Below are 17,446 nucleotides of genomic sequence, written 5' to 3' on the forward strand. Positions count from 1 at the left end.
CATCAAAAGAGGCAGAGCTGTTGATAAAATGAATGGGATTCTGAGCGAGAAAAGATGGTACTTCCATTAAGTAAGATTACAAGACACTTTACATACCTAAGACTATCGAATGAATACACTTATTGATATTATGTAAGTATCTTTGTTCCACAACAAATGTTGTGTTAATGATTAAAGCTGCCACACTTCTGACATATATAATTAACTATGTCTTATGACAGTGTTAATGATGTATTCCTTTGATGCACACAAGTGGATATACCAAGCCATTTTCTGGAGAGAATATTAGTTAATATACATATGGTGAAATTCTTAATAGATTTGCTTTTTTATATTGTTGAAAGATAATATACTGCATTTAAAACATTTTTTAGTCAATTCCAATATTAAATTGCAATATAAAGTATTGACTAAATGTCATCTTTTTGGCAACCACTTTACCTGAATTTATTTCCTGTGACTACTGCTACAATTTTATGTAATGTTTCTAACTCCAAAAATTGTAGTGTCCTGTTTTGATTAATGTCATGCACCAAAGTGCAAGCAAAAAGTAAATGGAAAAAAAATCAGGAATTCATCATACTTTTAAGTCTTCTGGATAGATGGATGGATAGATAGATGGATAGATGAATGTGAGAAAAAATTCACAAGTGCATCCTGACAAAATACCTTTTCCATATACACAAAAATTATAATGATTGGAGAAATACACCCTAAAGTCAGTTATTACTAAATATTTCTTAGTTACATAAGATGTTTCATTGCACTAAGCCTATCACACATCAATACCAGTAAGACTAGCTTGAGGACTGAACACTTTGCAGCACTGAGGCCTATACAGAACTGTCACCTTTTGAGATACTTTCTTATAGTCAGCAGCAACTCACTTGGGAAACACTTTTAGATGTGAGTTTCAGAATGTGCCTAACTAGCCTTTCTCCTGGCTTTCCACTTTTGGGAATGTCATGCTGTGGGTCTTGCCAAAGTGTGGATTTGGCAGCTGTGTGTCACTTGCCAACAGAAACTGCAACAGAATGATCTCTATTTCCCATCCTCCTTTCCCTTACCACATGCATGTTTTCACTTCTTTTAAGATATTCCTTTTTAGACCATCCTGTGAGTTAGCCTAGCCAGGATGACTGTTTATGCACACTGTTAACTTGTGGAATGTGCAAGCTAATGCAACTTAGTTTAGACCACAGAGGGGAAAAAAACAAAACAAAACAAAAACGTTAGTTACTTGAATCATGTTCTACTCAGTTGAATTACTTTGCATTTTCCACAGGCCAGGAACAGGCAGTCGATCTGCGGTTCCTCTTTTGGTACACTTACTGTCTTCTGCATATTTGCAATGATAATGCTTTCTGCAGTACCTTAATACCTATAAGATATTTTTCCTTTCATGTTTTATGTGGAATTGTGATATTGTAGATTACATTAAAGTTAGCCTTTTAACTCCATTTACAACTTAAATACAGAGGAAAGATTTAATATTGAACTAGATTGTTTTTTTCTGAGTGTTCCCAAGCTGTAATAACTTTGCTACAGTTAAAACCCGTAACACTGTAAGGAATACAGTGTGTTTTATTTTTTATAGAAAATATAGCTGTCACTATTCCTCAGCAGTAGAATTGGCTGGACATTCTCCTGGTCTCTGAATGCATCCTTTACAAATAGTTAGCGACGGTATTTTGCTTTAAATGGGAACTCAGCTCAGCTTCCCTCTGATAGAGATGTAATCTTCAGTGCCAAGCAGAAAATCCAATGTATTTGGCACCTGCTAAAGTCTTCCTTTCCTGTGCTTGCCTGTGGAAAGTAATGATGCAGCAGTGGCAAGGAAACAACTTTTCAAAGCAAAGTATTGTATTTGCCAAGAAAAATAGAATTAAATAACAAAAAGCCTTGTCTGTGCTTGGCATTCCTTAGGAAGCAGGCTGGTGGCTTTTTGGCTAAGAGAGGACTGTGCTATATTCACACCATCTAACTTTAGGCAATTCAATTGGACGTTAAGAATCAGCTTTGAAAGTATCCGCCTCTCTCACTCACAGTTCAGGAATCTTGAGCTTTTATCTTCAAGTATTGTAAATTAAATTTAATTTAGATGAGATGTGCAAGTAATTCAACCGCAGCTTTCTTGTTACAGATTCTAGATCATAGTTGCTCTCCATTTCTTCCCTGTAGGACTGCTCTTTTAACTGATCTGGGTACTTTGATCTACCCTTTCCCAACTGTTAGAAAACTTGTCCCCTTAACAAAGCTGAGATCTTCATTACATCACGGTGGCCAACTGTGTGTTTTATGGGGATTCTCCTTATGGGGACTATTAGTTCATATCTTTCTTTTCCCTTTTTCAGCTATGTTTTATAAGCACATTTTAGCTTATAAAAATAATATTTGAAGTACACATAACATGCAGATAAAATCATATGATTATTTACTAGATTGTTACAGTTGCTGACTTTTCAGTGACAAGATGATCTAAAATTTTGATTTTTAAAAGAAATAAATATTGAAAAACTGTATTTCTTTTTTTTAGCCTCAAAATAATGTTCAGCAAATTATATTTTTTTAAAAAATTAAAAAATGTTATTAGTATTGTTATCAGACCCTCATGGTTTAAATTTGGATTTTTACACTAATCAACAAAGTACCTATGTTTTGCAAACTAGATTCTATATTTTTTGCATATGTATTTGTCTATATCTGCAGTTATGATGTACTCAAAAAGATTGTTTTTGTCTGGATCTGCAGTCTCTCATGTTGCTGTGTGGGTGAGTCTGAGAGAAAAATATAGCCAATATTTATCCAGTGAGGCTTTGATGCTAATTCTTTGGCTGTTTGAGTAAGAGTTGCCAGGGTAATGTTTTATTCTTTTTATTATATTCATTTCACTGTATTCAGTGAAGTGTATGCTCTTGAATGTAGCATTTTAAGTTGTGCTATTGTCTCAGTTTTACATGGCCATGATAATTATCATTATACTTTAAAATCCTGGCATTAAGTTTGCTAGAATAGCTGTATGCAGAGAAGCAATATCACAGGTATCAGGTCACTGCTGCAGCATCAGGGATTAGTAGTGCTGTAGCAAAGCAGCCTGGTGGACATGCCCGGCTGTCTTGCTCACTTTCCTCAAGTCTCCTGGCATACAAGCAATTTAAGCATCTTTCTCATTATTTTCAACTGATTTTCAATATCCATTTCTGTTCTTTTTCATTAAATAGACATAGCTCTTCCAATGTATTCTGTTAGGAAATTGGGTCTGATCAAGCAGCTGAAAGCAATATTACACGTAGAGAAAATAAACTACTTAAAGAAATGTTCCCAATGCTTTTTTTTATTTTTTTCTTGGAGCATTGCAGATTTTAGCTTTCAGTCAGTGTGGTCTTGGGTTACAAACCAGTATCAAAAATGACAGTTGAAAAGGAAATTTAAAAAGCTTTTGTGCATAAACGTGCTGTTTTAATACATAAAGACACACAATCCTCAGTCTGCTGTTCTCACCTGCAAAGTTTCATATTTAATTTAAATCAAAATTGTTTCTGTTCATTCCTTCACAATTAGAATTTAATTTCATTTTTTAATGTGCTCTTCTTAGTATGCTTTTCGCAAAAGCTTTTGTGAAAAGATGAGATAATCTCTCTCTCCTAACTAGCCAAGTTATCAAATGTAGAAATCTACATTTGAGCTATAGTTAATAGAGGGGAATAACCAGGTTTATGTGAAATTCATCCTAAAATAGATCCTGACATAGGTCAGATTAATTTTGTTGTTATTGTGATGGTGTGAGATGGGTGGGTTTGGGGTTTTTTTTAAATCCTTAGACTGTGGATGAAGACGTTGTTTCACTGCCCTTGTGCAACACAAGAAATGAAACTGTAAACCAATGCAAATTATCTTTCATTTTCTATCACATAGATATAAAATGCTACTTTTCAGATTCTTTCAGGAGGCTTTTGTTTCGCCTCTTCCTCAGTCACAGTTTCTTTGTTATTTTCAGTGGAACTGCCTCCACCTCCTCTCTACTGATATCCTACACCTTTGGTCTGTCTTTCCAAGGTGTAGTTTCACTGCTTGCATCTGCCACTGCTCATGGCGTTTTCAAGTGACATTAACGTGAAGCTGAACTGATTTCTGACATCTGACTGTTGCCCAAAGGGTTATGAACAGCTAAGAAAAAGACCAAAGTATTCTTAATTTGTCTTTGCTGCTGCTTGGCAGCATCATAAATAGCCTCAGTTCTTGAAACTGTGTGTAAATCATGAATGTATCACTGCATTGCTGTATATTTGTCATATTTGTCTTTTGGTGTCTCAGAAGATTGAAGGGAGTCTTTAAAGGCAGAGAAAAATAGCGCTGCTGAAGTCTGTGCCTTAGACTTCTATACTCACTAAGAAAAGCAAATAAAATAAAAACAGCGAAGTGCATCCGACCAATGTACGTGTATCCCAAGAATACATTGTTTATGTATGCATGAAATGTTTCCTTCAGTCTTTTTTCAGGGAATAAAATTTCTCAGCGCTATACTTGCACAGTGACTAGCCAACATGGTGGCAAGTGATAATATAAATTACTTTATATAATAATTGATGTAAGACAGCAGGAATACATGTGATGGCCCTGACCTATTCAGGACCTACAGAATGTTGTACAGTCATCAGTGAGACAGGGAGGAAGAGAGCCAGATTGCTTGGAAGCTGGCCCAACAGAGTAGCATTAAATCCCCTGGGACTTTTCTATGCCTGTCCCACTCATATCTTCAAGACCAAGCTGTATTTTTTCAGCAATGTCTTCTCTAGAAGAATAAACATTTAAAAGAAATCACAAAACTAAGAACAGTTCTACCAAAACACTTTGCAAACTGCAGATATCTGTATGTGTATCTGTATGTGTTTTTCTCTAAGGGGACACAATATGAGAAAAATCAGTGTGCAACAGTGTTAGCCATATTTACTGGTCTTGTAGAATGAGGTTATAGGTATAAAAATGGCACTTGTATAAAAAGAGAATATGACATTTTTGTGGGGTTAAGGATTTAGACTGATGATTTCAGCAGACCTGTTGTTGCCGCAATTAAAATTGGCAGAGCTTTAATCAATAAATCTCCTTCCTCTTGCATCATCAAGAAAGAAAGAGTGTTTTTATGTACTTACTATATTCCTCTTTAACTTTCTCCAACTCTATAGCTTTAAAAACATAGATTTTTCTATTCTCCAGAAAGATAGATCAGGAATAAATTATCAAAATCGCTATGTACACAAATGCCAAAGGGGAAATCATCATAAATGAAAAGAAGCACTTTCTTTTTATTCTGGAAACCTTTCCAAAATGTGTTTGAATCAAAGGTTGGGACAGGGAAGAAAGTATATATTCTTTAAAGTCCTTTTCATAGAGTATTTTCTCAGGTAATGTTCAAAGTCTGTCTTAGTAGAAACTACCAATGATGTGATGGCATCTAAGACTGTAGCTTCTAAAAGTAAAATTACTGAACAGAAAATTGATTCTGTTTTACCTCAAACCAGGACAGGTTTGAGAGGCTGGTAACTGTGCATTCACATCCTTCATACTGAAAATTTAATGAATCAACCAAGAAGTGTTAAGTGTGGCCTTTCCTATATTCCCTATCCCTGAGCTGTGTTGCAGAGTCTGGGATGGGGGATGCAGAATAAAAGTCAACCTTGCTCTTGTTTTGTCCCCATAGTGGCCGAAGCAGCCTTCTGCACTAACTCACTAGAGGTTTGTGCAGGTCTCTAGACACAGCTGTGCTGAACACAGTGGTGTGGTGGGGATGTGGACAGCTCTTCATGACTGGTCTCCCTGGCCACAGGGGATGGACTGTGTCAAGTCATTTCTTTTTCATCCTGCACCATGGGACTGAGTTCAGGGAAGATGTTATGTCCCTTTTCCTTTGTAAAAGGAGGAAAACAGTAGTTTTCCACTTCACTGTCTGAAGAAAGAACTTCTCATATGCCCTCTCTTATTTTTCCTAGAAGGAGTCATAGGTCTTACATTTGAAATCTGACATACTGGGGATTCATAAACCAAAATAGCATAGATGGTACAAGCTCACATGTGACAAAGCAGGCAATGACTTGCAGAGAGGGTACAGTAGGAAGTTCCCAGACGGATGTAGGAAATTTTAATACTGTAATGGCTCTTTTTTAAATACAAAGTGTATGAAGGATAAACCATTACTGAAGCTTAGCTGTTTATGATTACAATTTCCAGACAGACTTATTTTGAAGACTATTATTGAAGGACCAATTTGGAGTTGGCCAAAGTAGTTGTTTGCATTCTGATGATTTGGCTTGGTGAGGATATTTCAACTCATTCGGCACAGCACAAATTCTTTTGTCTATATGTATGTACAGCTAAATGATAATGATAAATGATAAACACTTAAATGTGTTAAATGACTTTAAATACTTTCTTATCTAAGCTGTACTTTCCCAAATAAATACACAAGCCAGAAACAGCAAAACACAAATCTCTTCTTTTAAGATATAATTAACTTGCCCTTGATGTTGATGTTTGAGAATTTTTGGGGGGCAGGGAGTGGGGAGAAGGGAGTCGACTACCATCATGAGAACACTTACCTGGTCATGAAGCCAGATAACAGTACTTAAATCAAAAGCACAAGCACTGATTGGCTTCTTCAGAGAAAAAGACATTCACATCTTACCTAGTGGAAATGCTTAGTTGCAAAATGCCTCAAGACGGTCTTTCAGGCTTTTCAGCATTATTACACACATTCATGCTGTGAGAATTATTTTTAGCTGTTCTTTTACTGCAAAATCACCAAAAAAAAAAATTAATTTAGTCTTTATGCTATGTTATCGCTGAAAATATATACATAATAAATAACATAAAAACACTGTTCTAAACCTGAGTCATATCTGTCTGCAGCATAAAGTACCTTGATAAGGACATGAAAAATGACCACTGAGATTGACATGATTACAAGCCTGAATAAAGGTTTCTGTGCTTTATTCTGTGCCATTTTACCTTCTCCTTGCACATGTTAATTAAGAGTTGAGGTGTCCCTTTCTGGGCCTCCCTAATGTACATGGGACAGTTGTACCAGTGGCTGCTTCTGCACTCACCCATGGGCACTTTTCCTGCTTCTAGGAGAGGAGAGGGTAAATTGTCCCTCTGTTTACAGGACACATGAGATGCTGGCTCGTGCATTCAGAGAAATGTGGGAAATACTTATTACTACAAAATAAATCCGTGATTCACTCTCCCATTTTTAAACTTACATAGAAATCTGAGAACTGGAACAGGAACAGCCTTTGAATAGGCTTCAGCTGACTTCTGTGGGGCAAGCAAAGTTGTCTGCTGTTGCTGAGAACAATATAGGTGTGCTTTTGGCTTTGCTGTCTGTAGTCATACAATAAGAATGAGACTACATGAATCAAAAATTTCAGATTATATAAAGTATGATTCACGGTATTTTGAATATGTTTTCAGAATTTTGGCTTCATTTTGCCTTTGAGAAGCTCCAGTAGTCACTGTCATACATGTCTTGCTTTTGAGATTTCTCTCTCCCACAAGATCTGTGAGGTTTTTGAAACCTGTATAGGTTCCTCAGGTACACTCGAGCTCTGTCTAACCCTGATCTGTCAGAGGTCTGATCTCCTGGGACCATAGCACAGTTTAGCATCTTTCTTAACATACTTTTTTAAACTACGTTTGTCTTATTGCAGGGCAGTATGCAGGCACATGTGATCTGCTGCATCTTCCTTCCCCACAGCCTGGGCTTCAGTGACAAAAAAGATTATTACTGTAGGCTGGGGAAGGGTCTGGCAGCTGGGTGATTAGAGGAGCAGGATTTCAGGGAGTGCAGGAAAGCACTGTAAGTGTAGTCTGTTGGTGGGTTTGTTTTGTTTTGTTTTTTCTTTCATTTTCTTTATCTTTCCTTCTTCCTTTCTTCTTTTCTTTCTTTCTTTCGTTTTTTCTTTCTTTCTTTCTTTCTCTCTTCCTCTCCTCTTTTTCTTCCTTCCTTTCTTTTCACTACTCATCAATACTTGGAACTGAACCTGGAACGTAACAATCAGATTCTTCATGCTTCATTAGACAGAGGAAAACAGTAGTCAGAATGATTTCCACAGACCTAGTTTGAGAACCAATTAGCATAACATTCCAACCTGTTCATCCAGTTTCATATTTTTACATAGTATCAAATGAGCATGTCCTTTGTTTTCTACAATTTTAATAAAAAAATCTTGTGGTTTGAAAAGACCTATGCAAAGAAAATTCTGACAATAAGGCAAGGAAATATTTCTCAGTTTTGACTAAGAAATATTCAGACAGTTCCTTTCTAGACTTTTTTTTTTTAACTAAATTTTTAATGATTAAATACATGCCTGAATTATTTCTGTGCCTCGTTACAGCACAGAGACATGATCTTGAGTTATTTTAATGGCTATATGAACTCAAACTCTATCCTGTGATCACTGTTCCAAATCTTTATTTGCTATAATAATTTATTCCTAGGTTCAATACATTTAAATCAATATTTATAGTATAAATATAAGAGGTTATTTTATCTATTGTGATTTTCAGCATTCACATCTTGAAAGATTTTTAAAATGATTGATAAAACAGTAATTAGTTCAGTCACTGTGATACAGGTAAACAAATAAATATGAATCTTATTATCTCTTTAAAATGCTAATTTAATTATATATATTTTGTTACTTTTGTTCATCATGTAACAGTACTATGGGAGTATTACTATACAGACTACAATGTCTGTCTTTCTACATATTAGGTTTTAAAGGCCAGGTCTTGCAAATTTTTACATGTAGATTTAACTCTGCTGAGATAACGAGTTCTCTGTAGCTCAGTGGGAATACTCCCATGCACAAAGTATGTACAGGTCAATGTACATACCAGAGGGCTACTGTTTATATAGATGGTTGTGGACAGTGTTTTTTGTTATCTCATTTTACTTTTTTCCTGCAGTTTATCATCATCAAACATATAATAATTATTAATTTTTATATATATAGTGTGTACAGATATACATGTGGATGGATACAGGTGTGTGTGTATATGTACAATATATATCAAATCATAGAATTACAGAATGTTTTGGGTTGGAAGGTCATCTAGATAGATGACCACTTCTGGAGGTCATCTAGTCCAACTGCCCCTGCAATGAACAAGGACATCAAGTAGATCAGGTTGCTCAGAGCCGCGGCCCACCTGATCTTGAATGTTTCCAGGGATGGAGCTTGTACAGCTTCTCTGGGTAACCTATTCCAGTATTTCACCACCCTCATCATAAAAAAAATTCTTCCTTATATCTAGTCTGAATCTACCCTCTTTTAGTTTAAAACCATTACTTCTTGTCCTATCGCAACAGGTCCTACTAAGAAGTCTGTCCCTGACTTTCTTATGAGCCCCCTTTAAGTACTGAAAGACCCCAATAAGGTCTCCTCAGAGCCTTCTTTTCTCCAGGCTAATCAAGCTTATATATTTCTTTGTATATATTGCATCTTATATATGCAAAATTATTCTATATGTGTACCCACCCGTGCACAGACACAAAAATTTTGGTAATACAAATGAGACTTATTTCCTTAACTTTAGAGTATGGACACTTTCAACGCTGTCGAAATAAAAGCAGCAAGTTGACAATTTAGGACCATTTATTTACTGGAGATCGTCTAGTCCATGTATGGCTAACTTTATAGCTAGATCATCTATAAAGGGGTCCCAGGGTCCCGTCCAGTCAAGTTTTGAAATGGTCTTCCATAAACGAGAACATGTTGGTGGGATGTTATATAACAGCTGCACACAAGCCTTTTGTATGTGGAAACCCAAAAAAGAGAGAAGGAGCATAGAAACTTTTCTGGGTCCATCATTTAGAATACAGCTTGAGAATCTGTCCCCATGTATGTGGCTCATAGCAAATAGTAGCTGAAGTGCTCATCCCAGGCAAGAATATATGGCTGTTCTGGAGCTTTATTTTCAGAATTTTTTCTCCCTGTTGACCCTATTTTCTTCTCTAATAAATTTTAATGCTTATGCATTTTTTCAAAGAGGAAGACTAAACTGTAATAGAAAGTTCCATCAATATTAATTCTAATAGGTTATAGTTACTAGGGTACAGAGTGCTAAGTATATGCTGTAATATTAGATGCATTTCTGAATGGAATAAATATTTTATCCACATGCATGAGATGGGAAGTGCTGCATTATTTAGACTGCATAACTCATTCGTGGATCTTGTATCTCAAAAGACTACCAGCAAAATCTTTGTGACAATACAATGCATTTCCCTTAACATGCATAGTGTGAAGGCAAAGTATTTTAGAGCTACTGCACAATTTTTTTTACGTTTATTGAGTATTTTCTTTCATTTCTCTTCTCTTACACATGACATTTTAGGTACTATGAGTCCAGATGGAAAGGAAATTTCCACGGCTGTAAGGAAATAGCCTTCCAGCATTGAAGGGATCACTCATTTCCAACTATGTAAAGTTTCTCTTTGTAGGCCTGAAGAGTCAAAATACTGAACCTTAAACTTATCAGCTGCTAGAATTGAACACTCTTCATTTTATACCTTTTATCAATAAATATTTAATCAATTACAGTTTTAGAGGAAAGAGAAAAACTGTTTACAAGATAATTTGAAAATTAGGCTAAAATTACTCAGAGATTATTGTTATTAACAGCGTTAGAAAGAGAAGATGAATTAACAGAGCTCAGATGCAGCAGTCAAAAGCATACAGTAGATCTACATTTTCACACAAAAGTGCAAATTATTAGAAAACATGATACATGAGATGTAAATTAAAAAATGTGCAAAAATGTGTAAACTATTTACACATTTTTAGAAGTGCATTTGTTTCAACCCCTTTTTAGTAGTTGTATATGTATAAACACTGAGATTAAATTTAATAAGCACTGAAGTACTATTAATCAAGATGTGTAAGACTGAAACAATGAATGGATAAAGTTTATAACGTGCCTGAATTTGTAATTCTTGTGCTGAGACGTTGTTTATTTAAAAGAGTGTCATGCTGATGTAATGTGGGCTTTTTCCTTACAAAATTCTGGATCAACAGTGGTGTTAAAAATCCACCTAAACTTGCTACATGAATTGACTATGAAGTTGCTTCGCAAGGAAATGTTCTTTTCAAAAGTAGCTGCTTTGTATGAAGTGAAATCTCCCTTAAAAACAATTAAAAAGCATTATAAAAATGTTTTCAAATATTTAAGGATGTAAGTCTAAAGAAGGGAAATCTAACACAAGCAAGTTAAGAACTTGCCAGAGTATGTGGAGTTTTGCTAAAAGTTCAAGATTTAATCTTTTTGTTATTAATAGCATAATTCTCCTTTTAAAACATTGAAAGTTTAAAACTATATCAGATATTTTAAAACTATTACAAATCACAATATGAAGTTCATTGGTAATGTGTGGTTTGTAGATGAACATGGATATATGTCTGTGGCTGTTATTAAGTATATTGATAATGTGCACACTTTTGTTTATTGCAAAAGTAAATCATATTATGCAGTCAGGCTTAACTTCCTCATAAACTGTAATAGTAAAGTGATTTTAAAACACATCTTGCAATATGTTATATTTTGCAAATGTTATGTTCTGCTATTAGAAATACTTGAATCCAAAAATACTGTCTTTTTGTGAGTTCTGAATACCAGGTTTACTGGTTTGAGTTGGTAAATAGTCACTGAAATAAAGCTTAGGTCAATATTTACTTTAAGAGATGATGAAGCTCAACTATAATTAGCATGAACATTGTATGTATTGTTACATATCCTCTAAACAATGGAAATAAATTGTTTAGAGGTTTAGTCTAGAACTGGTTGGTTGTTTTTTAGAATGGCTGTCATGATAAAATGAACCAGAGGTTTAAATAGTACCTTGAGAACTTTTTGAAAATTTCTGCTGTTATTTTCTTCTGAAGTAAATATTGAGATCTGAAGAAATGTCATCTGGTCAGAGTGCCTACTAGTTGGGGTCTTTCTAAAGAAGAATGGCATATCTTGGGCTCTGCAAAAATAAATTAAAAAGTCATGAAAAAGGAGGAAAAATAGCATTCAATGCTAAAATATATTCAGATAGCTGATGGGACTCCCATATTTTTAACTGCACATCACTTTTTCCTACTGTTTTTTCACTCTTAATGATTGTTCGGTGAAACAGAGAAGTCTTAGACAGCATGAAAATTTTATTAATTTAATAGGTAAATTCTACATAATAATTTCATAGGTTTACTTCGTTTGATGTCTTTCTGTAAGGTGTTTTAACTGGGGGGAGAAGATCCTACTTTTTTCACACCTCACAAACAGGTAAACCTCTTGCTTTATGTAGAGACCTCAGGTTAAAGTCAACCATGGAGCTATGATTATTTCTCCATAGTTATCTGACTGTTTGACAGTGCTTCAGTGTTCACCTCTGTGAACAAAGTACAGAACACCAAAGTGACTTAGTATTGGGTTGTTCTCAGTGCCTTATGAGCCAGGAGATGTAACAATACTTTCAATTTTTTTGTATGAATTTCAGTTGAGCCACATTCTTGTTCTCTTAGATCAGCTTGCTTGAATGATAATAACAGTCATCTTGTTAGCATGGTGTAATTTAAATATACTGTACAAAATTCTTTTCCATTCAGCGGAATCTTTGTTGCCCCCTTTTTCAGATGACGGTTGCTGCTGGTACGAGCATTGAGAATAACATTCAAAGGACCATATCCTGCCCTAATGTATGTTCAAAATATCTTGGATTTTTGTGTAATTTAAATGCGAAGCCTCCTTATGTGAATTTGGTACTTTGTTGCCCACAGAAGCTTGTGCATCTTGAGGTTACTTCATATTAAATATTTCAGGATCAATGAATATTGTACTACAAGTGAGGTCTCAGCCTATCAAAATTACGGAATTACTGTCATTTTATTCTATATGGTGCAGTTAAATAAAGACAGTGATAATGTATTCACAGTTCCTTCTGCATTTACCTTGCTTCCCACCCAGCTCAATGCTCCTGTCAGTTGAAATCAGTAAAATAGCAATATACAAAATGAGGAAGGCAGTGAGAGGCTATATTTATTCTACTTAACCTTGTTCTAAATTGGATTTTGATATGAAAATGTGTAATATCAAATTTGGAAGGAAGGTAATTTCATTTTTCTTGGTTAAACAAATATATCCCATGACTTAAAATAGAAGAGAGTAGCTACTATTGCTCATGAAAGGTAGAATAAGAAATCTATTTTCTAACAAAAGAAGCATATTATTCACTTGTAGTATAATAGGTCATTTATCTTTTTTTAGTAAAACTATTCAGATAATGGAAAGTCATTGGGCCAAAATTGAACTCTTACACGTAAATGGGAAACATTAATGAGAATTTGGGATGTACCACCGAGAAAAAAACTGGCTCTGCATTGTATAGAAGCTATTTTTAATCATGTAATGTGTGTAATAATTTCTTTTTCAGCTAAAGATTATCATGTTTATAGGAGAACTGGCAGGAGGAGGTCTGGATAACCATTAAGTTCTATTAAGATATAATAAATAATCAAAGCACAAACAAGCACAATATAGTTAGAATAACTAATAGCTAGGACAAGAAATACTGTGATTTAATGTTGGCAAGAAGTTAGTTAAACCTCCCTATCTGGAAAAAAAAGATCCGCATCTTAAAACAATCTTTTTTCCGGATAGTCTATGCTCTTGAGGGAACATAGACAAATTATTTACACTGCATTCTTACATGATACTGCATCTCACTATCTGAATCATTATGGATTTCTGAATATATTCCTTGAATGGACCTGTGTAAGAAATTCTTGGCTGTGATTTATACTGTTCGATTCCAGTTTCAGACTTGCTTCTAGGCAAAGGGAAAAAGCTTCCTCAATACATAATGTATTATTAATTTCCAATCTTCTGGATTTTCAACATGACTTTAACTTCTCCAAGGCAATTTTAGTATTTCAGTCTGCAAATAGTACCATTTTTAATGGAAGATAGTAATATGAAATATAATAATATGACGAAATTGACAAGCATGGAAAAATGCAGGATTTCAGATTTAGTTATGGGGTCTTTTTGTTTGCTTTCTTGTCTTTGAAAAGTGCATTAAGACAGGTTCTAAATAGATAGTTTTCATCAAAGAATGAAATAAACCAACAACTCAAGAGGTTGTCTTTTATTCTTTGGATTACATCCGTTACCACTAAAATCAGTAACCAATTAATTAACTGCCACTGAATAAGAATATTCTTAATCTTGCCTTTAGCAGTCACAAAAGATGTGATTGTAAACTTCTTAATTGTCCCCCATTTTTAATTTTGTTCCTTCTCTTTGGATGTTTGTGAGGATTTTTTTTTCTCAAAAAAAAAAAAAAAATCCACCTCCACAAGAAAGGGGATAAAATTTAGAATTCATTAAATGCACTTTTAACTCCATCTCCTGATTTTAATGTCTCAAGTTTAATGTTGAATTTAATGTTGTTGTCTCTTCTCTATGGCCAGTGGAAGCTAGAGTCAGTCTCACTTCCTGACTTTCTGAAGTTATCAGTCTTTTTCCATTGACTAAAAAGAGGACATAAAATCCCATCTTGGCTGAGATACCTTGCTTATAGGTGATTAAAATTAAGTAACAAAAACCCTGTCTTCGTAATTTAAAATTATGTTTAGGACAAGAATTACCTCACCAAACTGTAGCCTCCTAAAAGCCTGTGTTAATTAAGCTATGGTGCAGCTGCTTTCAATTAGGAAAGCAAGGTATACAATTTGAAGAATCATCCCCTCTTAAGATAGCTTGGATGGATTGTCACTGAGGGGTCTTTTTTTCTTAACTTAAGCAGTAGGTTAGGCAAACAGTTTATCCTAGACACTAAAGACCATTGTCGAAGCTGAAACTTGGAAAAAAATATTATTCTTGAGTGGATAACTGAAAACTCTTGCAATTTAGTTGAAGACTAAACTTTAATATTTCCCTCTGAAATCTGTGCATGGACTAAAAAGAATTCTTAAATGGCCTTTAATAAAAAGTTAGTTCCCAATCTAGATTTCACTTTTAGTGTTAATGCACTAAAAGTAAAAACCTTCATGTTTAAAACTGATGTTTGTTTCCCCCCAGGGGAAAATAACACAGTTCAGTCAGAAAGGATGTGAAACAAGCTCTTGACATTATTATTTAATTATACCCAAAGTCACTGTCAAGTCATCATGAGGCCTAATTTTAGAATCTCACTTTATAAATAGGTGCAAACAACCAAATTCTTAACTCTGAAGGCTCTTAACAAGGAGACACAGTATTTGTTGTGTTCAGACTTCCAAATAATTATCAAAGAAAGTTTATCTTATGCAGATGATTTTTTATACTTGAATTCCTCAAATTTCTTTCCAGTTTTATCAGAATTTTTAATTTATAATTAATAATGACTGTAAGTTCTGTTAGATACAAATGAATCCGGTTCAGAGACAGAATATGACCCTTACCAACAGCTACACGTCATCCAAATGCACAAAGTCTTCTGCAAGAGCTAAGAGGGGAAATCTGCACTTACCCTTTTACCCAGCATCTTGCAGGAAAGAGAGGAAGGGAAGGCAGTTCTGCTTTTACAAGTATTTCTCTAGGCATGAGCTCTTCTGTGGGACACTGTAACAATCCCAAAAGCAGATCCAGCTTCAGTTTAGAGAAATACTGTAACTGAAAAGAGTCATCCAAAACTTGAAAAACTGCAAAGTGTTTTATTTATTCCTAAATGCTCTAGTTTCCTAAGGATTGGAAACTATTTATGTAGCCATTCATCACTGCATAAAACCTGGCTCCTTAGACTTTTTCACAATGCTTTTATATTATGACTGATTGTTCTTATGCTAATTAGAAAGAAATTGCTAAAGGAACAACTTAATGCACTTTGTAATGTATGAGAAAGAAAATTAATTAAATCATTTATTTTATTCCATTTAATTCCAAACCTGCAATTACCTGTGTGAACCATAGTTTTAATAACTGACATTAAAGCTGTCGAATCTACAGCTGAAAATGTTTGAATGCATGGTAACTTTTCAATTATTGTGTTACATTATTCTGAAATGTTTTCTGCTTTCTTGTAATTACTGTGAATTGCACAACTTGGTATTTCTGCTTTTTGTAAAAGGGCTAGCTGTGGAGGATGCTCTCAGAAGCATAAAATTTTCAGTCAGTATATAATGCACTGGTTCAGAATCTTAATCACATAGCATTAATTATACAGTTATGATTAATAGTAAAACTCAGTTATTTAGTCTAAAAAGGCACAATACATTTGATTTGGCTTTTCTGGTCCTTAATCTCTGACCTAAAATATATTTCTAAAAGTACTCCCTAGAAGCAGAGTTTGAGATGCTAAAACTGATCAGAAAACATACATGCTAAAATATTAAAAAAGACTATATTAAGCCTGAGTAACATCTTATTGTTATTAATAACAAATGTTTTGTTTAAACATAAAGGGTGCATAGTACTTTATATTGCTAATAGAAATGTACTGCAAAACTTGTAAAAAACCTGGAAATCAAAAAGAAACTGCAATGCATTAAAAACTGGGAACTGCGATATTATGATAATTTTCAAGTTACAATTTTGTAGGCAGTTTCCCCACAAATGAAAAATTCTAATTTGCATGCTATTGCTCTGTGAAGTTTACACCTCCACAGTCTTCATTATAGGCCTCAAACTACCTTTATTCCCACATAAACTTTCTGTTCTCTATTTCTCATTATTATAAATAATAGACAGAAGCTGACTGAAGAAATTTATATTATATACAGTAGTAATATGCTATTGCAGTTTATTTCCTTCTCTTACGTATTGTTTAGTGGGGTAATAAGAGGCACTTAACTGCTAGGTTTGCTGTCTTTCATGCAAGACATCCCAAATCTTGACTGTAGCTATATATATATATATAATTTTTATAGATCAGTCTTCAAAGAACCACTACAATCGCTGTATACTTTGAAAACCCTGTTTCTTGATAAACAGTAATTTCTGCAGATGTACTCTTAAAGCATACACGCTTTCTAATATGCCTGGGTGGACACTACTGATGGATACAGAACCATTTAGACAGAATTGTCTAGCATACTTTGGTATCTCTATGCCATTATTTGATGTCTAGAAACAGTGCAAGGTAATGGTCAGAACAAAGGCAAGACACTTTGTATGCAGATCCAGTTGCTGAGGCTGCATGACCTTGAGCTTCTGTAAAATGGCAGTATAAATACTCCTTTTTTTTTTACAGCTCTCTAAGGCCCACAGTAAAAATGTAAACAGCAAAATACAAAAAAAAACCAAAAACGGTGGCAGGTATTAAACATGCTGTGTTTCGTTCATTCAGAACAGCAGAACTTCAGTCTTTGGCTTTCTAAAGCAAAATTGCTCCATATAGTAAATGAAGACATACTTCACTGCATATTAC

At 34.5% G+C, this 17,446-nt stretch overlaps 1 protein-coding gene across 11 annotated transcripts in view; it reads left to right on the top strand.

Moving 5' to 3' along the window:
* PPFIA2 (protein tyrosine phosphatase, receptor type, f polypeptide (PTPRF), interacting protein (liprin), alpha 2) overlaps positions 1-17,446 on the top strand; it is a 326,824-nt gene that overhangs the window by 155,230 nt on the left and 154,148 nt on the right. For 5 of the 11 annotated variants that reach the window (XM_014963902.1, XM_014963903.1, XM_014963905.1 and 2 more), the window contains one exon: positions 12,675-12,737. The exons of the other annotated variants lie outside the window; for them this stretch is intronic. In XM_014963902.1, the coding sequence (XP_014819388.1) occupies positions 12,675-12,737 (63 nt within the window). The remainder of the gene's footprint in view (positions 1-12,674; positions 12,738-17,446) is intronic. 11 annotated transcript variants of the gene reach the window in all.

This window comes from Calidris pugnax, unplaced genomic scaffold (assembly GCF_001431845.1).
Source record: "Calidris pugnax isolate Ruff unplaced genomic scaffold, ASM143184v1 scaffold44, whole genome shotgun sequence".
Lineage (NCBI taxonomy): Eukaryota > Metazoa > Chordata > Aves > Charadriiformes > Scolopacidae > Calidris > Calidris pugnax.